The 19,610-nt window shown below is 40.9% G+C and overlaps 1 protein-coding gene across 2 annotated transcripts in view; it reads right to left on the reverse strand.

Annotated features, from left to right (window-relative positions):
• Positions 1-19,610, reverse strand: part of LOC147725374 (uncharacterized) — a 2,508,159-nt gene that overhangs the window by 815,633 nt on the left and 1,672,916 nt on the right. For both annotated transcript variants that reach the window (XM_086964051.1, XM_086964052.1), the window contains exon 17: positions 4,572-4,688. In XM_086964051.1, coding sequence (XP_086820177.1) covers positions 4,572-4,688 — 117 coding nt within the window. The remainder of the gene's footprint in view (positions 1-4,571; positions 4,689-19,610) is intronic.

The raw sequence follows: 19,610 nt of genomic DNA on the forward strand, positions 1-19,610 counted from the left end.
TTGTAAACCATCACTCCAGCGCTTGATTCTGGGTGTAATATGTTCACTGTGTCGGCATGAAAAAATCTGGTCTAGAGGACGATGGTCTGTCCTGACTAGAAAAGGAATTCCCCAAAGATAGAATTTGAAATGCTGCACAGCCCAAAAAACACTCAACGCTTCTCTTTCAATACTAGAATAGTTAGATTCCGCATCCTTAAGAGCTCTGGATGCACACACAACTGTTTTTTGTTCTCCATTCACCTCTTGAGAGAGGACTGCATCCAACCCCTTGAGACTGGCATCAGTAGTCAACACAGTTTTCTTATTGACATCAAAATGTCCGAGTGTAGGCATCTTCCCAATTTCAGATTTGATCACATCAAAAGCTCTCTGACAATCACCAGACCACACAAAATGTGATCCCTTTTTAAATAATGCTCTGATAGGTTCAGTTACACATGCAAATCCTTGTAAAAATTTGGAATATAATTCAGCAAGACTTAAGAATGACCTCACTTGTTCCTTATCCTTTGACATGGGATCATTTACAACACTTTGTGCGAACTCCATTTTGGGTTGAATACCATCACCTGAAATCACATGACCTAGATATGAGACGGTTTCTACCCCAATACAAAATATTTCCTTTTTTACTGTTAGTCCTTTTTCTCTTAGCCTTTCTAAAACCTCAATCAACGTCTTGGTATGTTCTGTTTCGCCTTTGCCATAAATCAGAATATCATCTTGGAAGACCATAATGTTACTTATGCCTCCCAAAACCTTCTTCATGACCCTCTGGAAACACGCCGACGCCAACCCAAAAAGGCATTCTTATGAAGCGGTAAGCCCCCAAAGGTGTCACAAATGAGGTGAGGTGACTCGAATCCTTGTGCAAAAGAATCTGATGATATGTGGACGATAAGTCCAGTACACTAAAAACACGGGCCCCTTTCAATATACCGAGAGACTCAGATGTTAGGTAGCGGTTGTCGGTCCACTCAAATCTATTCATTTAGGCTTCTCAAGTCAACACACATCCTGATTCCTGCACCACCATCCTTTGGAGCCAAAAAATGGGGTCAACCATTCAGATGCTTCTATTTCTTCAATAACCCCCAATTTTAATAGTCTCTCAAGTTCAGTCTTGAGTGGTTCCATCATCATGTTTGGTACTTTCCTTACTTTGTGTACACAAGGTATAGCTCTCTCTTTAAGGATGATTTGGTGCTCAAATCCCTTAAGGCAACCCAAACTATCAGTAAAAACTTCAGGAAATCTCTTAAAATACTCACAGTTTTGATCTTCAAACACACCCTTGTCAGTCTCACAGTCCACCAACATAACCTGGTCTTTGGGATCTTCAGCATTAGGGTTGAGTATAATCCCAAGATCATGTTGGTGTCGCCACCCTAACAAGTTGTCCCCTCTCTCAGCTACATAGACTTTACCCACAGTATTCCTATTTTTTAATTGAATGCAAGCCTCAACATATCCAAGAACTTGAATTTTTGCACCCCCATAACTGACTGGACTTATATCAGGGGAAGAAAGTATAACACTGTCCAAACCCACCACCTCATCCCATTGCTTGTTGCTGATCACAGTAAATGGAGAACCAGAATCAAAATCATTTACCAAAATGTTGCATTGAGGCATTGACAATTTATCTGCATCAACCTTACCATTATCATCATTAACATTCAGGATCACAGTTCGTACAACCTCTGTATTTTTCTCTGGATTGCAAGTTGATTTACAAACCCGAGCATAATGTCCCTTGATGCCACACTTCATGAAAGTTGATTCTCTGGCATAACAAGGGGGATCATTTGAAAAATGTGAAAAACTCCCGCACCTAAAACACTTAGGTTTAGAAGGATCCTTAGAAATCTTTTCACTTGCATTTCCACTAAAGGAGGTGGAATTAGGACGAAAGTCACGATCAGTTTTAATTGGTAAATCTCTGTAAAATTACGCATGCGTGGATCTCTAGCTGAAATTTTAGATTTCTCAATAGAAGAAATTTTAGCCACATTTTCTGAAATTTCTAATTTGTCATCTTCCATCATAGCATGAACATCACTAGGCCCATCCTTCTTATCTTCATGATTCTTCCTCATCTTTTTCACCCACGAAGCAGCATTTTCCATACCCTCAACAATTGCAACCGCCTCAACCAAAGTAGGGTTTTTGGACAAAAGCTTTTCTTGCACACGAGTACTATTTGTGCATCTTACCAATTGATCTCTGACTAAAGAGTCAGAAAGATCGCCAAATTCACACGTCCATGCTAAAGTTTTAAGAGAAGCCACATAACTTTTCACTCATTCACTGGAACCTTGAACTCTAGAAAAGAATGTATGCCTCTCCAAAACTACATTAATGCGGGGGCCAAAATATTTCTCCAACATTGTCATGGACATTGCATATACATCATTAGGTTCACCATCTCCATTGCCAATAGGAATAAGATCCATACTATCTTAAATATTTCGTCCCTCAAGACCTAAATTATGTAAAAGAATGGCTTGTTTTCTAAATGGTGAAAATGTTTTTTCCTCCAATAGCTACAGTATAAGAATCAAATAAATGTCTCCACCTTTTCCAGGGAAGAATTGGTTCGCCCTTTTCAGAGAGAAAAGCTGGGGGTTGCGACATGCTTGTTGATGTAGCCATTTCAGCAACAACAATAAAAATAAAAATATATATATATATATCATATGAAACACTAAGATACTTGAAAACTGCAATAAAAGTTCTGGTTATGTATAGACTTGTCAAATAAATTACTGAACATGTGAAGAAAACAACAGTCAAAATAAATAATGTAGTCACCGAAGTCACCGATAGTTGTTACATTAAATTACTGAAACTGTGAAGAAAACAACAAATCAAAATAAATAAAGTAGTCACCGAAGTCATTGATAGTTGTTGTAAAGTCATTTGTTATCGTTAGAAGTTAAGATACATCTCACCATAAATAGCGCTTTTCTTTATGAAGAAATAATGAAGTAATGATTATTGCGCATTTGTTCGTGAAGTTGAGCATCCGATAAGTCTGTCCGAGCGCTGCTTGAATGAGTATCAACAAAACAACAACAACAAAAAAATTGCGGCACGCAAGTTCACGTTGCGCAACCCCGCGTGGTAAAGTTTCCTGTGATGCGACATCTTTCTTTCTTCTGCGGGATACACAGAAGCCGATCAGCATCCGCGTTGATCTATAGAACGCAGAACACCGCAGCTGCCCGAAAGATGCAGCTGATGGCGGTTGGCAAACGGTTGTCAAGCCGTTGTTGAAGAAAAATATGATGGCAACCAATCTTATCATGTAAATAGTTCAGTCAGTCTTTGTAAAGTATGGAAGTAGCAATAATAACCCAGGCAAATATCCGCTTATACCAAGAGTGGTATTATCGCAAGCAAAGTCTCAAATTTGCAGAGTTCAAAAGCAAGTCCAAAGCAAGTCCTAAAATCCAAACTTCCATAGATGTAGTAAATCACACCGTTGGAAATTCATAAGTGTAGGAGATCAAATGATATTTGATTTTTCTCTAAAGCTTTGAAGCAGAGCCCAAGGTTTAAAATAGTCCAAGAAGTCCAGAAATGGTAGGGGAATGGATGCTGAGAATGCTTGTCCCCAATCAAGCAGGGTCCCTTGTCGCCAGTGTAATAAAGCAGTCTTCTCCACAACAATTGTAGAACAAGTGTGGTTTTAATCAGAAGGTATAACCACTCAGCATCAACAGTCTGGTCCTGTCAGCAGCTCTGGAAACAGTCCACAGGCACCAGCTTCTACATTCTATGACATGGTTAAGTTCTGCATGGCAACCTTCTTAAGTAATTTACAACACATATTCGTTAGTTCTGCTTTACAAATGCACATTTACTTATAGTTACATTATTTTATGTTTAACATGTATATAGGTCACTGCATAAATAAGTATATTCTTATCATACCTATTCATCTACAACTGCTTCGCTATTGAATTAAAAGACAGATTTCAGAAGGATTTCAAAACATTGCATTTTACACATGCATTTCCAGATCAATGGTTTATAGTTATGTATGAACGAGCAAACAATAACAACACCCAGACTTTAAAACTGTCAGTGAAATAAAAAATGAGTAGTACAAGATCATAAAACCAAATGTTTATCTGGAAAAAGAAAAATGCCTCCACTTGCTAACTACTGCTTTTCCTGAACAGCTCCTAAACGGTTTATTTTGTATTACATTATCAATTAAAAAAAGTATTTAATAACAGACAAAGGGTGGAAAGAAACTACCACCCTGCTCGGCATAGAAATAAAAAAATAAAAATGCTGGTTCTGAGGCAGCATAAAGTAGTCTTGGATCCCCACATTTAGATAACTTTGCCCACACATTTGAAAGATGATGAACGTTGCTCATATGTTTTGAAAGAAACTAAAAATACTAATTTCAGCTAACCTCAGAATGTGCACTCACATTTGTCATGAAAATTGTCCAACTGATACTTTCTGTTTATTTTTACCCTTAGCGGAATTCCTTTTTTAGAGTAGACACCAGAATAAAATTGCACACAAATTATAGGAGATATACATACTTTAGAGCGAGGATGCTTTCCATTAAAAAAAGGATTAAACATTGCAATCGTAGTTACTCCGTGTTCATTTTCAAGCCACCTTTCATTTGCTTCTGAACAGGACAGAATATCTGAAATCTAATGAAAATATGTTACTAAGTTACTTTAGTTTATACAAATAAAAGATCAAATTCTTGCTACACATTTAAAAATATTTCAGACCTTTATCTTCAACTAATATTAACTTTTTAATGCTAATGTACAGACACTTGCAAATGCTCTACAGCAATGACAGAAGGTCTTGGAGACTCAATGGGCTCCATTTTATATTACAATGTGTTTTTTCTCAATTGCATAAAAACAAGTGGTGTCCATAATCAAACCAGTAAGACTTTATTACGAGTTACCCTGTAATTCCAATGGAACCAGTATCTAGGATATGTGGTAAGTGTGCAGACTTGGGGTGATTCACTTTTGGACTTCAAGTGCTCCAAGTAGGTGAAATCTCCAGATGAAACTATTGTTGAAATTGGAACATACGGAGGAAATGAATGTCTTATTCCGGATTCCCACTCTAAATCTCCATTTCTGATTGGACCCTCTGATCAAACTCATTATGGGGAGTGATTGACCCTCCATAGTTATCACAGTTCTTTTTAAGTCGAGTCTTCGGAGCGCGCATGCGCTGCAAAGGAAAACAACCTTTTCCGAGCGCTTAGGCTTTTCAGCCAAGCACGTGCACGCATTCCGTTGCAGTCAATGGCAACGCGTGCACGTCAGGATATTCACTCGCAGGCGCGCGGGCGGCCCATCTGGTTGCAATTATCGATCCCGCGAGTGAATCCCTCCCCCCTGCTGCCACGCGAGCGCTTTTTTTTCTTGTTTCTTTTTGTACCTGCAAGCAAAAAATGTCCCTTTGGGCAAAATCATATGTTGTCTCCGAGCCATGTAGTCGGGTTCTATGAGAAAATATCGTGAAATAAGGTTATTTTTTTACACAAAATCTTATATTGAATCTTTCTCTTGTAGAATTGTGTCCCACCTTATTAAACATTCCTCTATTGAGAAAGGTCATTTGTGACATAGCTTTTGTTTGCGAAAATCTCTGAGTTCATGGACTGCGGAATCTGTTCTGGTATTTTTCAACGCGGACAAACTGTTCATAAAGTAGCGTGTCTTCATCCCCTGTGGAGTCCGTGGCCTGAAGGGAACGGGACAGCCGCACGTGGGACGTCATATTCATTTCCGCACTCTGCATATTTCTGCCACCAAGTGAACCAAGACCAGTCAGGAGCTAGTCTTGAAAGAGGTCATCAAGTTCACACCGGCCTGTCCGGACCTGAAAAGAACACCCCAGCACGCCATGTACTTGTTTTATGTCTGCGGCAGTGCCTAGGCGCCTTTTAGCTTGTACATGGCGCTATACACGTTCACAATATTACTTAATGCCGCAAGCAAGCGCTGGCCAGAGGTTACAGGGAATGAGTTGTCGGTACTCACCCGTTCTCTGCTGTAAGGAGCCTCGGCTTCGTATGCAGTTCAGGAGTTTCTGTAGGACTTCTTCCCGTTAGTAGGATATGCCTGTCTGCTCCTCTCCAGGTCAGCTTTTATACCCGAGTCCCAGTCCCAGCCCTACAAATATATCCGCCTACTTGTGCATAAATATCCCCTGTCTAGCTATGAAAGTGAAAGCAGTTGTTTCATTTTCCCACCAACCCGCCATTTTCCAGAAACGCAGGCCCCATTAGGAACAATTAGGGCTGAGCTGGAAGGAACCGAGTCTGCAGCCCCTCCGCCCCTACTGGCTCCTAGCCAGGAGCAGATATGTGTATAGGACTGGGTGTCTTCGTGTTATGAATTCTTCAAACATCATTGGCAAAGGCAATAGGTCTGGCCTAGGTAAGCTGACGCAATTGTTAATTTATTTTTACTTTTTACTGCAAGCACCAAAATATAGATTAAAGCAAACATAGCAGCGATCTTATGCAATACAAATGTAAAATAAAACAATGAATATAACCAGAACAGTAAGGGTGCTGGCACAGTTCACTGGGTCCAGGCATCTGACTGCTGCAATGACACTGCCTGGAAGGCGGGGCCTCACAGTGAGTACCACTCTCAACCACTGACTCTTTAACAATGTTAATTACACATCTCATGGAGGAGCAGTCAGACCCTAGACTGGCTGGAATAGAATTTACTCACACTTTCTACAGGCTGATACACCTACCGCCACCGTCATTCCCAGCGAGCTGGACAGTGCTCCAGTTAAATAGGTTTGAGAATGTATGTGGTGACTTGAACTAAAATAAGCATTGGCAAAGCCAACGCGCCTCCCCTGCCTGTATTATGCTCTGTAGGCACAGGCAACGCCAATCTGTGGATTTGAAATTGTGTGAATCAGAAAGTGACTGAAGTTGCTTTACCTGCAACATAATGCTTTCAGAGGCTTAATGTAAACATCTGCAAGAAGCCTTGGCTCAAGGTGTATGGAACTATATACCCTGCTAACATACAGCTCCATCTGTCCAAAGCCAGGCACTAAAGAGAGAAGGCTGACACTGCTGTTGGGGGGTCATTGTCGTAGTTTTATATAGCGCACACATGGCTCAAGGGCATCAGAGTGCTTTCCAAGAGCACCAGATTACATTACACAGGGTCAGATTCTTTTAAGCATAGGAAGTGATTTGCCCAGAATCACAGGATGTTGAGACGACGCCAGGACTCGAACTGGTTCCCCAGCGGTGGCAGATCTAGCGGTTAGGCCACCTCTTCTCCGTGATTGACACTTGTACATGACCTGTACTTTGTAAGCAATTTTCTCAATATGCAGAGATCCCAAATGATGAGTCTTAAAGAGGTGATACCCTTGCTGGAGGAGGAAAATTCACTAATTGCTATACATGTCAAGGATGTGAACTTCTACTCTCCGATGCATCCAGCACACAGGAAATGTCTCAGGTTTGTCAGGAAGGTGTGTATGATCAGGTCATGGTTCTACCCTTTGGCAAGAGTGAATATCAGGGCACTATTTGTGGTGGCTGCCCACTGGAGATGACAAATCATTAATGGGTGCCCATAGCTGGATGTGTGGCTGGAAGGCAAGTTCATGTCAGCCATGCCAGAAAGACAGGCTGAAGTGCTGGAGACACCATCACCTGGTGTTCACAGTAAACATAAAGAAGTCTGCACCAGTGAAAGTCCAATATTTCCTAGGGGGCCGCGCTCAATATGAGGCTGACTTCGCCGCACCAGAATAGGGGATTGCAGGACCATATTCCCCTCGACCAGACCTCTTGGTGTCTGCTAGTAGAGACTCTATAAAGAAACTGAATGAAGCCTACACTGGCACTGTGATTCCAGGTGCAAGGTTACAAATGAGACTGATGTAGGGGGATTAAACAGCCAATGGTCAGGAATGCAGGAAGACTGAGAGAAGTTTGTGGTTGTCATAAACAAGCGTAAATTAAGCTGAAATCGAGAAGCTAAGACAACATGATAAAGGGAGGGCAATTCTGACCACCAGCACAACAGGCTGTCATAGCAACAGATGCATTCCACCAGGGGTGGGGTGCACATCAATATTGGAACTGGGAAGACGAAGGACTGAGTAGGATGCAGTAATTCATCACTACTAGTGTCTAGGACAGTGGATCTGGCCCTGAAAGCTTTCCAAGGTCAGACACAAAACGAGAATGCGCAAAATACTGTTACATAACACAAGCGATTTTCTACTCAGCAAACACAGAGGCACAATATAATTACCCCTATCAAGACAAGCCACGGCCACCCGGAAGTGAACCACGGGCAAATGAACAATACTAGTGGCAAACCATTACCAGACACTGTTTCAGTGAAATGCACTGTCAAGCAAGGATTGGCATAGCCAATAGTTCTCGCCTTTGGGATCTTATAAGTGTTTAGCCATGCAACGTTTGGTGTTGTTGCACCAAGGATATTTTGCTGCATAACTAAATACGTATAAGGTCCCAAAAGCGAGACCTATTGGCTATGACAATGCTTGTTTAACTAACTTCAGTTTGATCAAACAGTGACGCCCAGCCTTCTTTAGAGCTCTGTTAAGACCATCCATATTAATCGCTCACAGGGACACATTTAATAGCTGAAATACTTCAGAGATCGGCACGTTCCCATGAAGAATATTTTATCTTACATATGAGAACTAATACCAAGATCTTCTAACACAAATCGTGACTTGAACTTTCAGAACTACTGAAAAATATAGATGCTTGAAAATCTAATAGATTGCTACCACTAATAAGCACATCTGGGTTTAAGGCACTTGGCTTATTGCGGCCATACAATCACAATCTATGACAGCTACTTTTAGATACTGCAGACCTTTGACTAAGAGATAATGCCATTCGTCACACTGAAAGAGCCGTAAAAGGTGATAGTGTTGTAAAACACGTGCTAGCTGTACTATTTTTCAACAATAAACCATTTTAAAGTAGGACTGTAAATAAATTGGTAAGTGAATTCTTAGATGGATTGTCTTAATAAATCACTATGAACTAATATATTGTATGACTGTCATTATTATTATTTTTTTATAAATAAACTATGCATGTTAAATATATTGATATTGAACTCTGTTGGACGTGGCCCCCTCTGCAAGGTCACTCACAAACTTTTTACCTTCTCCCCTCCTGTTTGCTGAATCCGTTTTTGTTGGCTTTTAGTACTCTATTCACTTTACCACTGCTAACCAGTAGTAAAGTGCTTGTGCCCTCTCCTTTTATAATGACAACATTGGCATACACCTAATTGGCACATTTAATTTACTTGTAAATTCTTATTAAAAAGGTACTACATGTACATAGGGTCTGTAATTTAAATGCTACAATTGGGACTGAAGCACTTGTTGTTCCACCCACTTAAGTAGCCCTTCAAATATGTCTCAGGTCTGCAATTGCACCCTGTGTGCAGTTTTAAACTGTCATTTCATCCTGGCAATATACACTTTTTGCACTGCCTAAACCTTCCTTTTTTATTTTTTTTAAACATATTTTAATTTTTGTTTTGTGCAGAAACCAACAAAAAAGGAAGACAGTCATGCGCAACAAACCCCAATGTCAGAAAACGTATATGCCAGGTACACAGAATCATTTGTAGAATGGCCAATACAGTCAACAAGGCACGGAGACATAAAACAATCAAGAGCAGTGGACAGACCGGAAGCAGCACCTGGCAGCATAATAACATACCTCTCAATCCAACAGGACCTACTACCAGTGTACCAGGCGTTGCATCAAAGCGGTCTCCTGTAGTGTCCAGTCCATAATAAGTCCTCCATCAATCCTATATCTTGTGGAATTCACAATGGAAACCCCTACTGCCGTAAGTCACTTTTTTGGGTGCCATGTATAGGTCCATCCCTTGCCTCAATTCTTGTAAGAAGGGGTATTCCGGCACACCCCAGTGTCTCGCTATGTCCCTCTTTGCCACCATTAGAACCAATACACAAAACAGGAGCTTAAAACAGGGGAAATCTATGTCATTCGGGATTCCCAGCAAGAGGTACTTTGGGTCTAGTGGGAGTTAAGTGTCAAGTATATGTAAAAGTTCCTGGGTGATCTTGCGCCAGTAGGCCTATATTTGAGGGCATTTCCACAGTTTGTCCATTTAGGACATTAGTGCCTCAACACATCTTAAACAGGTAGGTGGGGGTGCGCTACCCATGGTGTACAGTTTGTGGCGATCATAGTAAACCCTAGGAAGAATTATGAATTGTATGAGATGGAGGCGCGCCTTAATAAGTGATCTTGTGAGTGTGCATCAGCGCTGCTAGCTCTGATGCACCCTCATCAGTATCAAGCATGAAGCATCAGAGCTTCAAGATGCTCACAGGTGAACCACCTGCGCGATGCAAATCTTGATTTAAACGCTATTGACCTCCCTGGTTTTATCAATATTGGATTATTGCAATGGCCTATATATCAACCTACAATCCAACCTACTCAGAAGGCTGCAAGCGGTGCAAAACGCCGCCGCTAGACTAGTGCTGGACGTTCCCAAATATCAGTCCATTAGTGCAGGGATTCAGGAATTGCATTGGCTGCCAGTTGGTCAGCGTGTTAAATCCAAGGCTCTCTGCATCGCACATGAGGCACTGTATAAGGGAAGGCCCACAATTTCTTTGGGACTTTTTCAGTTGGTATTCTCCAAATAGACCATTACGCTCGGCCAATGCCTACCTGATGCCCACCTCCAGATTCAAAAGGACGAACTGGGAGGGGGGGAGGGGAGAGCTTCAGTTGTAATACCATCGAGGAATGGAACTCCCTTCCTCTCTTAAGAGGACTTCCACCCTGCTTGAGTTTAGGAAACTACTCAAAACATGGCTTTTTAGAAACTAGCTTTTCCCGACACAGCATATAGAACCAGAAGCGCCTAGACACCTACGGGTATTAGTGCACTGTACAAATTATTATAACATAACATAAAATGCATTGATTGACTGCCTCCCAGTCAATGAATTCAAATTCACCCAGGTCTCGCACCCACCTCTTCCTAGGTTGGTGCAGCGAATCTGGCATATCATTGTTCATTGTTCTGTATATCAAGGATACGGCACCTCTGCCCATTCCTTCCATTAAGATACACTCCTCGGAAGCAAGATGGCGGTGTGACGACGCCACGGAGAGGAGGCTCCCGATGTGAACCCTCAACCCCTCGCGCTCTCTACAGTGGAGTGTTTGAAAATGCCGAATATGCCCTTGTAATTTCTGAAAACGCTCTGGCTGCTGAAAAGACGGAGACAATCTTTTAAGAAAGCTTTTCCGAGTTGTGTCTCGCGCTACAAGCAAAAAGCCCTTCAATAGCGCTGCAGAGATACAATGTTACTTGCGTGATTGATGGGAGGCCTGATTCTCTCGTCCCTTGCCGTGGCTGACGCTGCAGTGTCTTCAGCGCGAGAGAATTGCTGAAATTTGCTGTAGCTTTGTTCGACCAGGATCGGGCTTGGGCTTCGGCTCAGGGCGGCGGTGCTTTGGAGGGCTGCCGTTTGGAGGGCTGCCGTTTGCCAAACTGCCGGGAGGAGGAGTCACTAAGTCGGCGAACGTGAACGCTTGGAACACCCTTGCAAGGGCGCTCAACTGCATTGGATTGCATTGGAAGTGCAAGTGGAGGCAGAGATAGGCAGAGATAGATTTTCTCCCACAGCCTCTAAAGCAGGTAATAAACTGTGTTGGGGAGACGAACCACCGAAATAGAGAGGCTGCCTTCACTGGCCGACTTGCCAGGTAAAATACGCTTTTGAGAATTTTTTTTTTTTTTTTTGAGGAGCTTTGTTCACCAGTGGCTCTTGGATGCATGCTACCAGCGGCATATAGTCTGACTTGTCAGTAAGACTAAAGCAACTGTAATAAGAACTGTAGTAGAACTTAGAGCCGGCGTCTGAAAATTAAGGCTAGCCCCGATCTGATTGCTTGACGTGTTTGGGGGGAGCAACATTGTTAGTCCTTACACTACGCCAAGGGGATCAAGCAAGCATATTGCGCTAGTGGCGCCCAAAAATCTAAAGAGCAAACTCACTAAAGGCACTCCCTTGAAAAACGGAGCGGGCGAGGAGACTCCACCAAATTTCAAACCGATCTCACCAGCAGTGGTCGCAAGGGTGCCCCGGCACACTGATAGGCAACCTGACAAGCAACATGCTATTCAACTATCTCCAGATGCACTGAACAAAACTAGTTTTACTACAACAGATACTATAAACAAAGATAAAGATAAAGACAAAGGCAAGGACAAAATCGAAACAGCAGGAATATCCACCAATAAATTTGATAAATCCAGTGATAAAGAAGGCAAAGGCAAAGCGATGTCGGATTTGGTGGGACGATGCGCTACCAATAAGGCGGACAAGCTGGGCAAGGCAGAACATAACAAGAACACGGTGGCAGAGGCCCATATCACAGATGTTATTACTAAGCCTGCTCCACAACCTGCGCAATCTCTCGACTCTCCATTGGGCATAGCTCCGATTATAAATCATGAGAGAAAAGATAATCTTTTTGATGACGCTGATGATGCTGATGGCGCCGATGGAAATGATGGAAATGATGGTGTTGATAATCAGATATTCTTGGAGGTCAACTCAGATGACCCGGAATATGAGGAGATAATTGAGGGTGGTGATACAGAGGGGGGAGAGAGCACACGCGAGGACATAGGGAATAGCTCTCTGCAATTAAAAACTAATAGATCCTCAGCTCTAAAAAAAAAGGGAAAAGCAAAAAACAAAACTAAGAAAGGGGGGAGAAACATGATTCCCACGGCCTTATTAAATACATTAATACCAACCATTGCTGGAGGAAAATTGCTCGCAGATCAGAGCCCGCTGAGCAAATGGATTCAAGCTTCAAGAAGAGAAACAAGCAAATTACCATCGACTTTACCAGTTGCAGATGAAAACCTCAAAAAAGATAATTTAAAAAGCCTGCAGACTATTCTCCCCGGGAACACTGCCTTATTTAGGGCAGACTCTCTCCCCCTGCCTCTGCCTCCTACAATTGACCCCCCCGCCCCCGCTCCCGCTCCTATGAATACAATATCTACTGGAAGCACTCTTGACGGCAATAAGGATACTATGGGGAGTATTGGGAACACTCAGAAAAATAAACCTCTTGTATCTATCTCATTTCATAGCGATTCCGCCCTAATATCTAACATTTCTTCACCACTCACCACTGACCTCTCCATCGACCAATGCTGGTAATGTAAATGCTTCATCTTTAGACCTAATCTTAAAAACACTAATGGATCATCGCCAAGAAGTACAAGAAGTACCAAATTTCAAACCGATCTCACCAGCAGTGGTAGCAAGGGTGCCCCGGCACACTGATAGGCAACCTGACAAGCAACATGCTATTCAACTATCTCCAGATGCACTGAACAAAACTAGTTTTACTACAACAGATAATATAAACAAAGATAAAGATAAAGACAAAGGCAAGGACAAAATCGAAACAGCAGGAATATCCACCAATAAATTTGATAAATCCAGTGATAAAGAAGGCAAAGGCAAAGCGATGTCGGATTTGGTGGGACGATGCGCTACCAATAAGGCGGACAAGCTGGGCAAGGCAGAACATAACAAGAACACGGTGGCAGAGGCCCATATCACGGATGTTATTACTAAGCCTGCTCCACAACCTGCGCAATCTCTCGACTCTCCATTGGGCATAGCTCCGATTATAAATCATGAGAGAAAAGATAATCTTTTTGATGACGCTGATGATGCTGATGGCGCCGATGGAAATGATGGAAATGATGGTGTTGATAATCAGATATTCTTGGAGGTTCACCCAGATGACCCGGAATATAAGGAGATAATTGAGGGTGGTGATACAGAGGGGGAAGAGAGCACACGCGAGGACATAGGGAATAGCTCTCTGCAATTAAAAACTAATAGATCCTCAGCTCTAAAAAAAAAGGGAAAAGCAAAAAACAAAACTAAGAAAGGGGGGAGAAACATGATTCCCACGGCCTTATTAAATACATTAATACCAACCATTGCTGGAGGAAAATTGCTCGCAGATCAGAGCCCGCTGAGCAAATGGATTCAAGCTTCAAGAAGAGAAACAAGCAAATTACCATCGACTTTACCAGTTGCAGATGAAAACCTCAAAAAAGATCATTTAAAAAGCCTGCAGACTATTCTCCCCGGGAACACTGCCTTATTTAGGGCAGACTCTCTCCCCCTGCCTCTGCCTCCTACAATTGACCCCCCCGCCCCCGCTCCTATGAATACAATATCTACTGGAAGCACTCTTGACGGCAATAAGGATACTATGGGGAGTATTGGGAACACTCATACAAATAAACCTCTTGTATCTACCTCATTTCATAGCGATTCCGCCCTAATATCTAACATTTCTTCACCACTGACCTCTCCATCGACCAATGCTGGTAATGTAAATGCTTCATCTTTAGACCTAATCTTAAAAACACTAATGGATCATCGCCAAGAAGTACAAGACAACTTCAGACAACTACGGGAGGATAATACTAAAATCCACAACTCTCTCCAGGAAGTCACTAACAAACTGAATGGCGTGACAAAAGAAATTGAGGATATACAACAAAGAGTTGTTGAAGTCGAGGAAACGCTTGCTACTACTACGGCTTCAACGGATCAACACAATGTAGAAATAGGAACTCTGCAGAGTAAAGTCGAAGATTTGGAAAATCGGCAGAGGCGACAGAACCTGCGACTCTTTGGGGTACCTGAAGGGTCTGAGGGGGCTGACGCAAGGGGTTATATGGTCCAAATACTACAAAAGGCCTTTCCGGATCTATCTGACTGGGACTGGGACTCTCAACTCCAGCGAGTACATAGACTTCGCATCATTCACAGAATCCAGGAGAGTAAATACCCACGGCCCTTTCTAATCTATTTTGGTAATTATTTACTTTGGCAAGCAGTTTCAATGAAAGCCAGACCAAGAACTCCAGTGACAATTGATAACTTAACTTTTTTTGTAAAGTCAGACCTGAGCAAAGCAACAATGGACAGAAGGTGGGGCCTACGCAAATTGATTGATCCCATTAAGTCTCATGGAGCAATGGTCTATCTACAGGAACCGGCCCGCCTCAAAGTTATTATGTCTGGTCATAATTATTTTTTTCACGACGTCAAAGAGGCGGAGCATTTTCTTTCGAAAATGGACTCTAAATTAAAACCTTAATTAAGAAAATAATAGGGAAAAAGGAGAAATGGAAATAATAAGATATATTTGCCTAACTTGTTATGATGCTAATCTGCTATTGGTGTTATATGTGTTTCCAACTGATTAGGGCAATTTCCATCTCCTCTGAACCCTGCTATACAGCATTGGGTCATTTGTCTTTCTGTATGAGAGCAATACAGAGGGTTGAGGTTCCTAGGGAATCCTCTCTGGATGGCTGCCCCACAAGCGGCAGCATAAGATAGGGGGATGCTTCCGGGTGGGCACTGGGGAGGGATCTAGGAGAATGGAAGGGAGGGAAAGGTGGGGGGGTGGGAGGGGGAAAAAGAGAGAAAACCTTTATTGCAAGAAATGGGTATGCTTCAAATAAAAATACAAATTATTTGCACAATAGGAACTATAAACAGAGGAGAGTCAATACTATTGAAAAGACTATAAGATATAACAATGTTGAAATTAAGATTACTAAATTGGAATGTGGCCGGTCTTAATAGTAAACTAAAGAGAAAATTGGTACAAGAAGAGATTGAAATGTATGAACCCCATTTTGCGTTTCTTTCAGAAACTCATATTAGCTATCAGGAAAGAAAACTACTATCCCAAATGGGTTATGAGTTGGTGGTATGCTCTACTTTGGGTGCTTCTATTCGAGGGGTAGCCATTCTAAAACAAAAACAAATTTTGACCGAAATTCTTAAGACAGCTTCAGATACATTTCGAAAATAAAAAATGTGTTTTTTGTGTGGTATATGGGCCCAATATCGACGATCCTAAATTGCATGAGCAATTAAGCATAGAGTTATTAGAATGGGAGGGGGAAATTTTGTTAATGGGTGATTTCAATTGTGTTATTGATTATAAAATAGATTCCACTGGACTGGGCACCACAAATAGGATGCGCAAGGTCAGATCTGCAATACTTGAACTGGGAAGATTACATAATTTGAAAGATGTATGGCGCTCTAAATACCCTCTAATAGCAGGTTACACTTATTACTCAGTGCCTCATAGATCTTGCTCCAGAATAGACATGATTTGGGCATCTGACCAAATTGCAGACTATTGCAACATGGAATTATGCCCAAGAGTCACATCTGATCACAATCCGATGCTACTTGTCATTGAAATTAGAGACCAAAAGAGGGATACACGAAATTTCACATTCCCAAGATACTTATTTGTAGATTCTGGCTTTGTTACACTATTGAAAGCACATATTAAAGATTTTATAGTGCTAAATATTAATTCCGCTAACATAAATATTGTATGGGACACTTGTAAATGTAGCATTAGGGGATTTGCTCAGCAATATATATTGAGGACAAATGCAGATAGTCGTCGAACTATTAAAACAACTACCTCTAATATACTACAAGTAGAACAACAGCTTGCCGAAGCTACTATACAAGCAAAAACAAGTATTGATGAGCTAAGAATTAAGTTGGCGGAACTACAATCGTCTATTAAAAAGACCCTTAGAGAGAGATATAGTGCGAAAATTCATAAACACAAAATGACTCAATATGAAGGCGGTGACAGAATTGGTAAAGTGTTGGCATATAAGACAGCCGATAAGAAAGCTAGAACTAAGATTAAGACAATTATAGGTTTAGATCAACGTGAGTATGAACAACCAGAACAGATTCTAAACCAATTTGTTAGCTATTATCAAAATCTGTACACTCCAGACAATATTCCCTCTAAAGTTACAATACTGCAATATCTCAATAAACATCTACCATCACAAAGAGACTAAGGTACTGCAACTTTGCAACAACTAAGCTCAAAAATAACACTAACTGAAATAAATTTAGCAATTTCCGCTCTACCTTTGGGAAAGGCAGTTGGAGAGGATTGTCTACCGCTGGAACTTTATAAAATGTGTGCTCAGGAACTTCTACCTTTGTTAGAAGAAGTTATCAACTCTATAACCAACTCTGGGAAAGCTCCAACATCATGGAAAATAGCCAAAATAATTTTTTTCCTAAAAAAAGGTAAACCCCCGAAAGAATGTGGCTCTTATCGGCCAATATCTTTGCTTAACTCAGATGTAAAAATATTCTCTAATATTTTGGCTAACCGTCTCGCTCCCATCATGCCAGACCTGGTTAACTTACAACAACACAGCTTTGTGCTAGGTAGAGACACTACGGCCCATGTAAACACTGCAATTACAGCCTTTGATGTTGCCGCAACTACTCTCACCCCACTCGGAATGGTCATGTTGGATGCGGAGAAAGCATTTGACCGAGTGGGGTGGGAATATCTGTGGGAAGTACTAAAGAAAATGGGCATTAGTGGACAATATCTTGACTGGGTCTGTTCACTTTATGACAACCCGCTGGCCAAGATTAGCTACGGGGGGAAGGACTCTGCTAACTTCCGGATAGGAAGGGGAACAAGGCAAGGATGCCCTCTGTCCCCCTTGCTTTTTGCCTTATCTTTAGAGCCTTTCTTAAATGCATTAACTGAACAGGCGAATATTATCCCAACGTACCATGGCGAGAAAAGCTTAAAGATAACGGCATTTGCAGATGACATCGCGGTATACACAACAGACTTAGTCAGGGCTATACCCGAAATAGTTGAAGAAGCTACACAATTTGGCAAGGTGTCAGGTTATAAATTGAACGTGAGCAAGACACAAGTCATTACTAATTATAACCCAGATGAACCAATACCTGGCATATGTCAAAGTGCGACATATTTAGGAATTAAGATAGCAGCCAATATGGAGAAGATAATAAATATGAATTATGATTTTTTATTAAAGGAAACTGCTTTAACTTTAAAAAAATGGCATAAGATCCCGCTCAGCCTAGTAGGGCGAATCAACCTTGTAAAAATGAAGATACTACCTAAAGTATTATACCTTTTTAGGGCCATACCTTTACAACCTAATAAACTGTTTTTTTAAAAATTAGAAGGTATTTGTAGTAGCTTCCTATGGGGATATAAAAAAGCACGTAGGGCAATGAAACTTCTGGAATTACCAATTGAAAAGGGGGGTCTTTCTTTTCCTGATTTCAATTTATACTTTCTCGCAACCTTTTTTCGGCGCATAAGAAGCTTGATGAAAAATAAGAATTCACTATTTTATCATCAATACATGCTGGGACCAGATTGTAATCAATTCTTATTTCGCTTACATGATCCTAACTATTTCAAACGTGTTAAATTTGAGACGGCTAAACATATTAAAAAGATTTGGGATCAAATTATGATTATAGATAAAAGTTCCTTCTTTAATGCTGAACTTAGACTATGGGGCAACCCAGGACTTCCAGATATATTTTCAGATGGGACAGGAAATCTTTGGATTCGAAGGGGTATCAGTACTTTGGGGGATTTATATGACCCAAATGGCTTTCTGGATTTTGACATACTAAAAATCATATTTGGCCTAACAAATGATATGTATTTTAAATATATACAGATAAGAGATTACTTGATACGCAAAATGAAAATAATGGAAGTAACACAATCAGATACTTTAGAATGTTTATACTCTGAAAGAACAAAATCACTTATCAGTTTGGGTTATGAATATTTGTCACATGGCAAATATGATGATAGTACTAAAATTGCGTCTAAATGCTCAGATAGACTTGGCATGAATATTAATTCGGTGCAGATCGCAACCTCATTATCAGATATAAATTCTATAGTACACTCCTCTAATTTAAGATTACAATCATATAGAACAATCACACAACTATACTACACTCCGCAAAGAATTTTCAGTTGGACACAGGGCAATTTAGCAACTGAGAAAACAAAATGTTCGAAATGTGATTTGACAGCAGCTGGAATAGAACATATGCTGTTTTCTTGCCCATAACTACTTACATACTGGGAAGGTATAATCGATGTTTCAAAAAGTAAACAAATTAATACCCCGTTGCTTTCAGCACATTTGGTGCTTTTGGATATTCAAGACGTTAATTGCTTGTATAAAGATCTTATAACTATAATATTTGCGTGTGCTAGGTTAGTGATAGCAAGATCATGGATTTCTAAAGAACCGCCAAATATATCAGAATGGTATAGTCTGGTAAACGAAATAAGAATAATGGAACTCACGCTAGCAAAACACAGAGGCCCAAAAGCGTGCAAAAAAAAGGAAAAGATTTGGAAACAGTTTTTTGAATTTTGAAAACTTAACTACATAACTTTTATTTTAAAATGAGGCCAAACGTATTTGTGATTTTGTACTTCGTGTTAAAGACTCTATTTGTTTCGTTAAAATGTATTTGTTTCTCCTCTGACCTTTACATATGTTTTTTATTCTTTAATTTCTCTGGAATTAATTGAATGGTTTACTAAAGTATACTTTGATATTTTTCGT

This window comes from Lissotriton vulgaris, chromosome 3_2, assembly GCF_964263255.1.
Source record: "Lissotriton vulgaris chromosome 3_2, aLisVul1.2, whole genome shotgun sequence".
Taxonomy (NCBI): Eukaryota; Metazoa; Chordata; class Amphibia; order Caudata; family Salamandridae; genus Lissotriton; species Lissotriton vulgaris.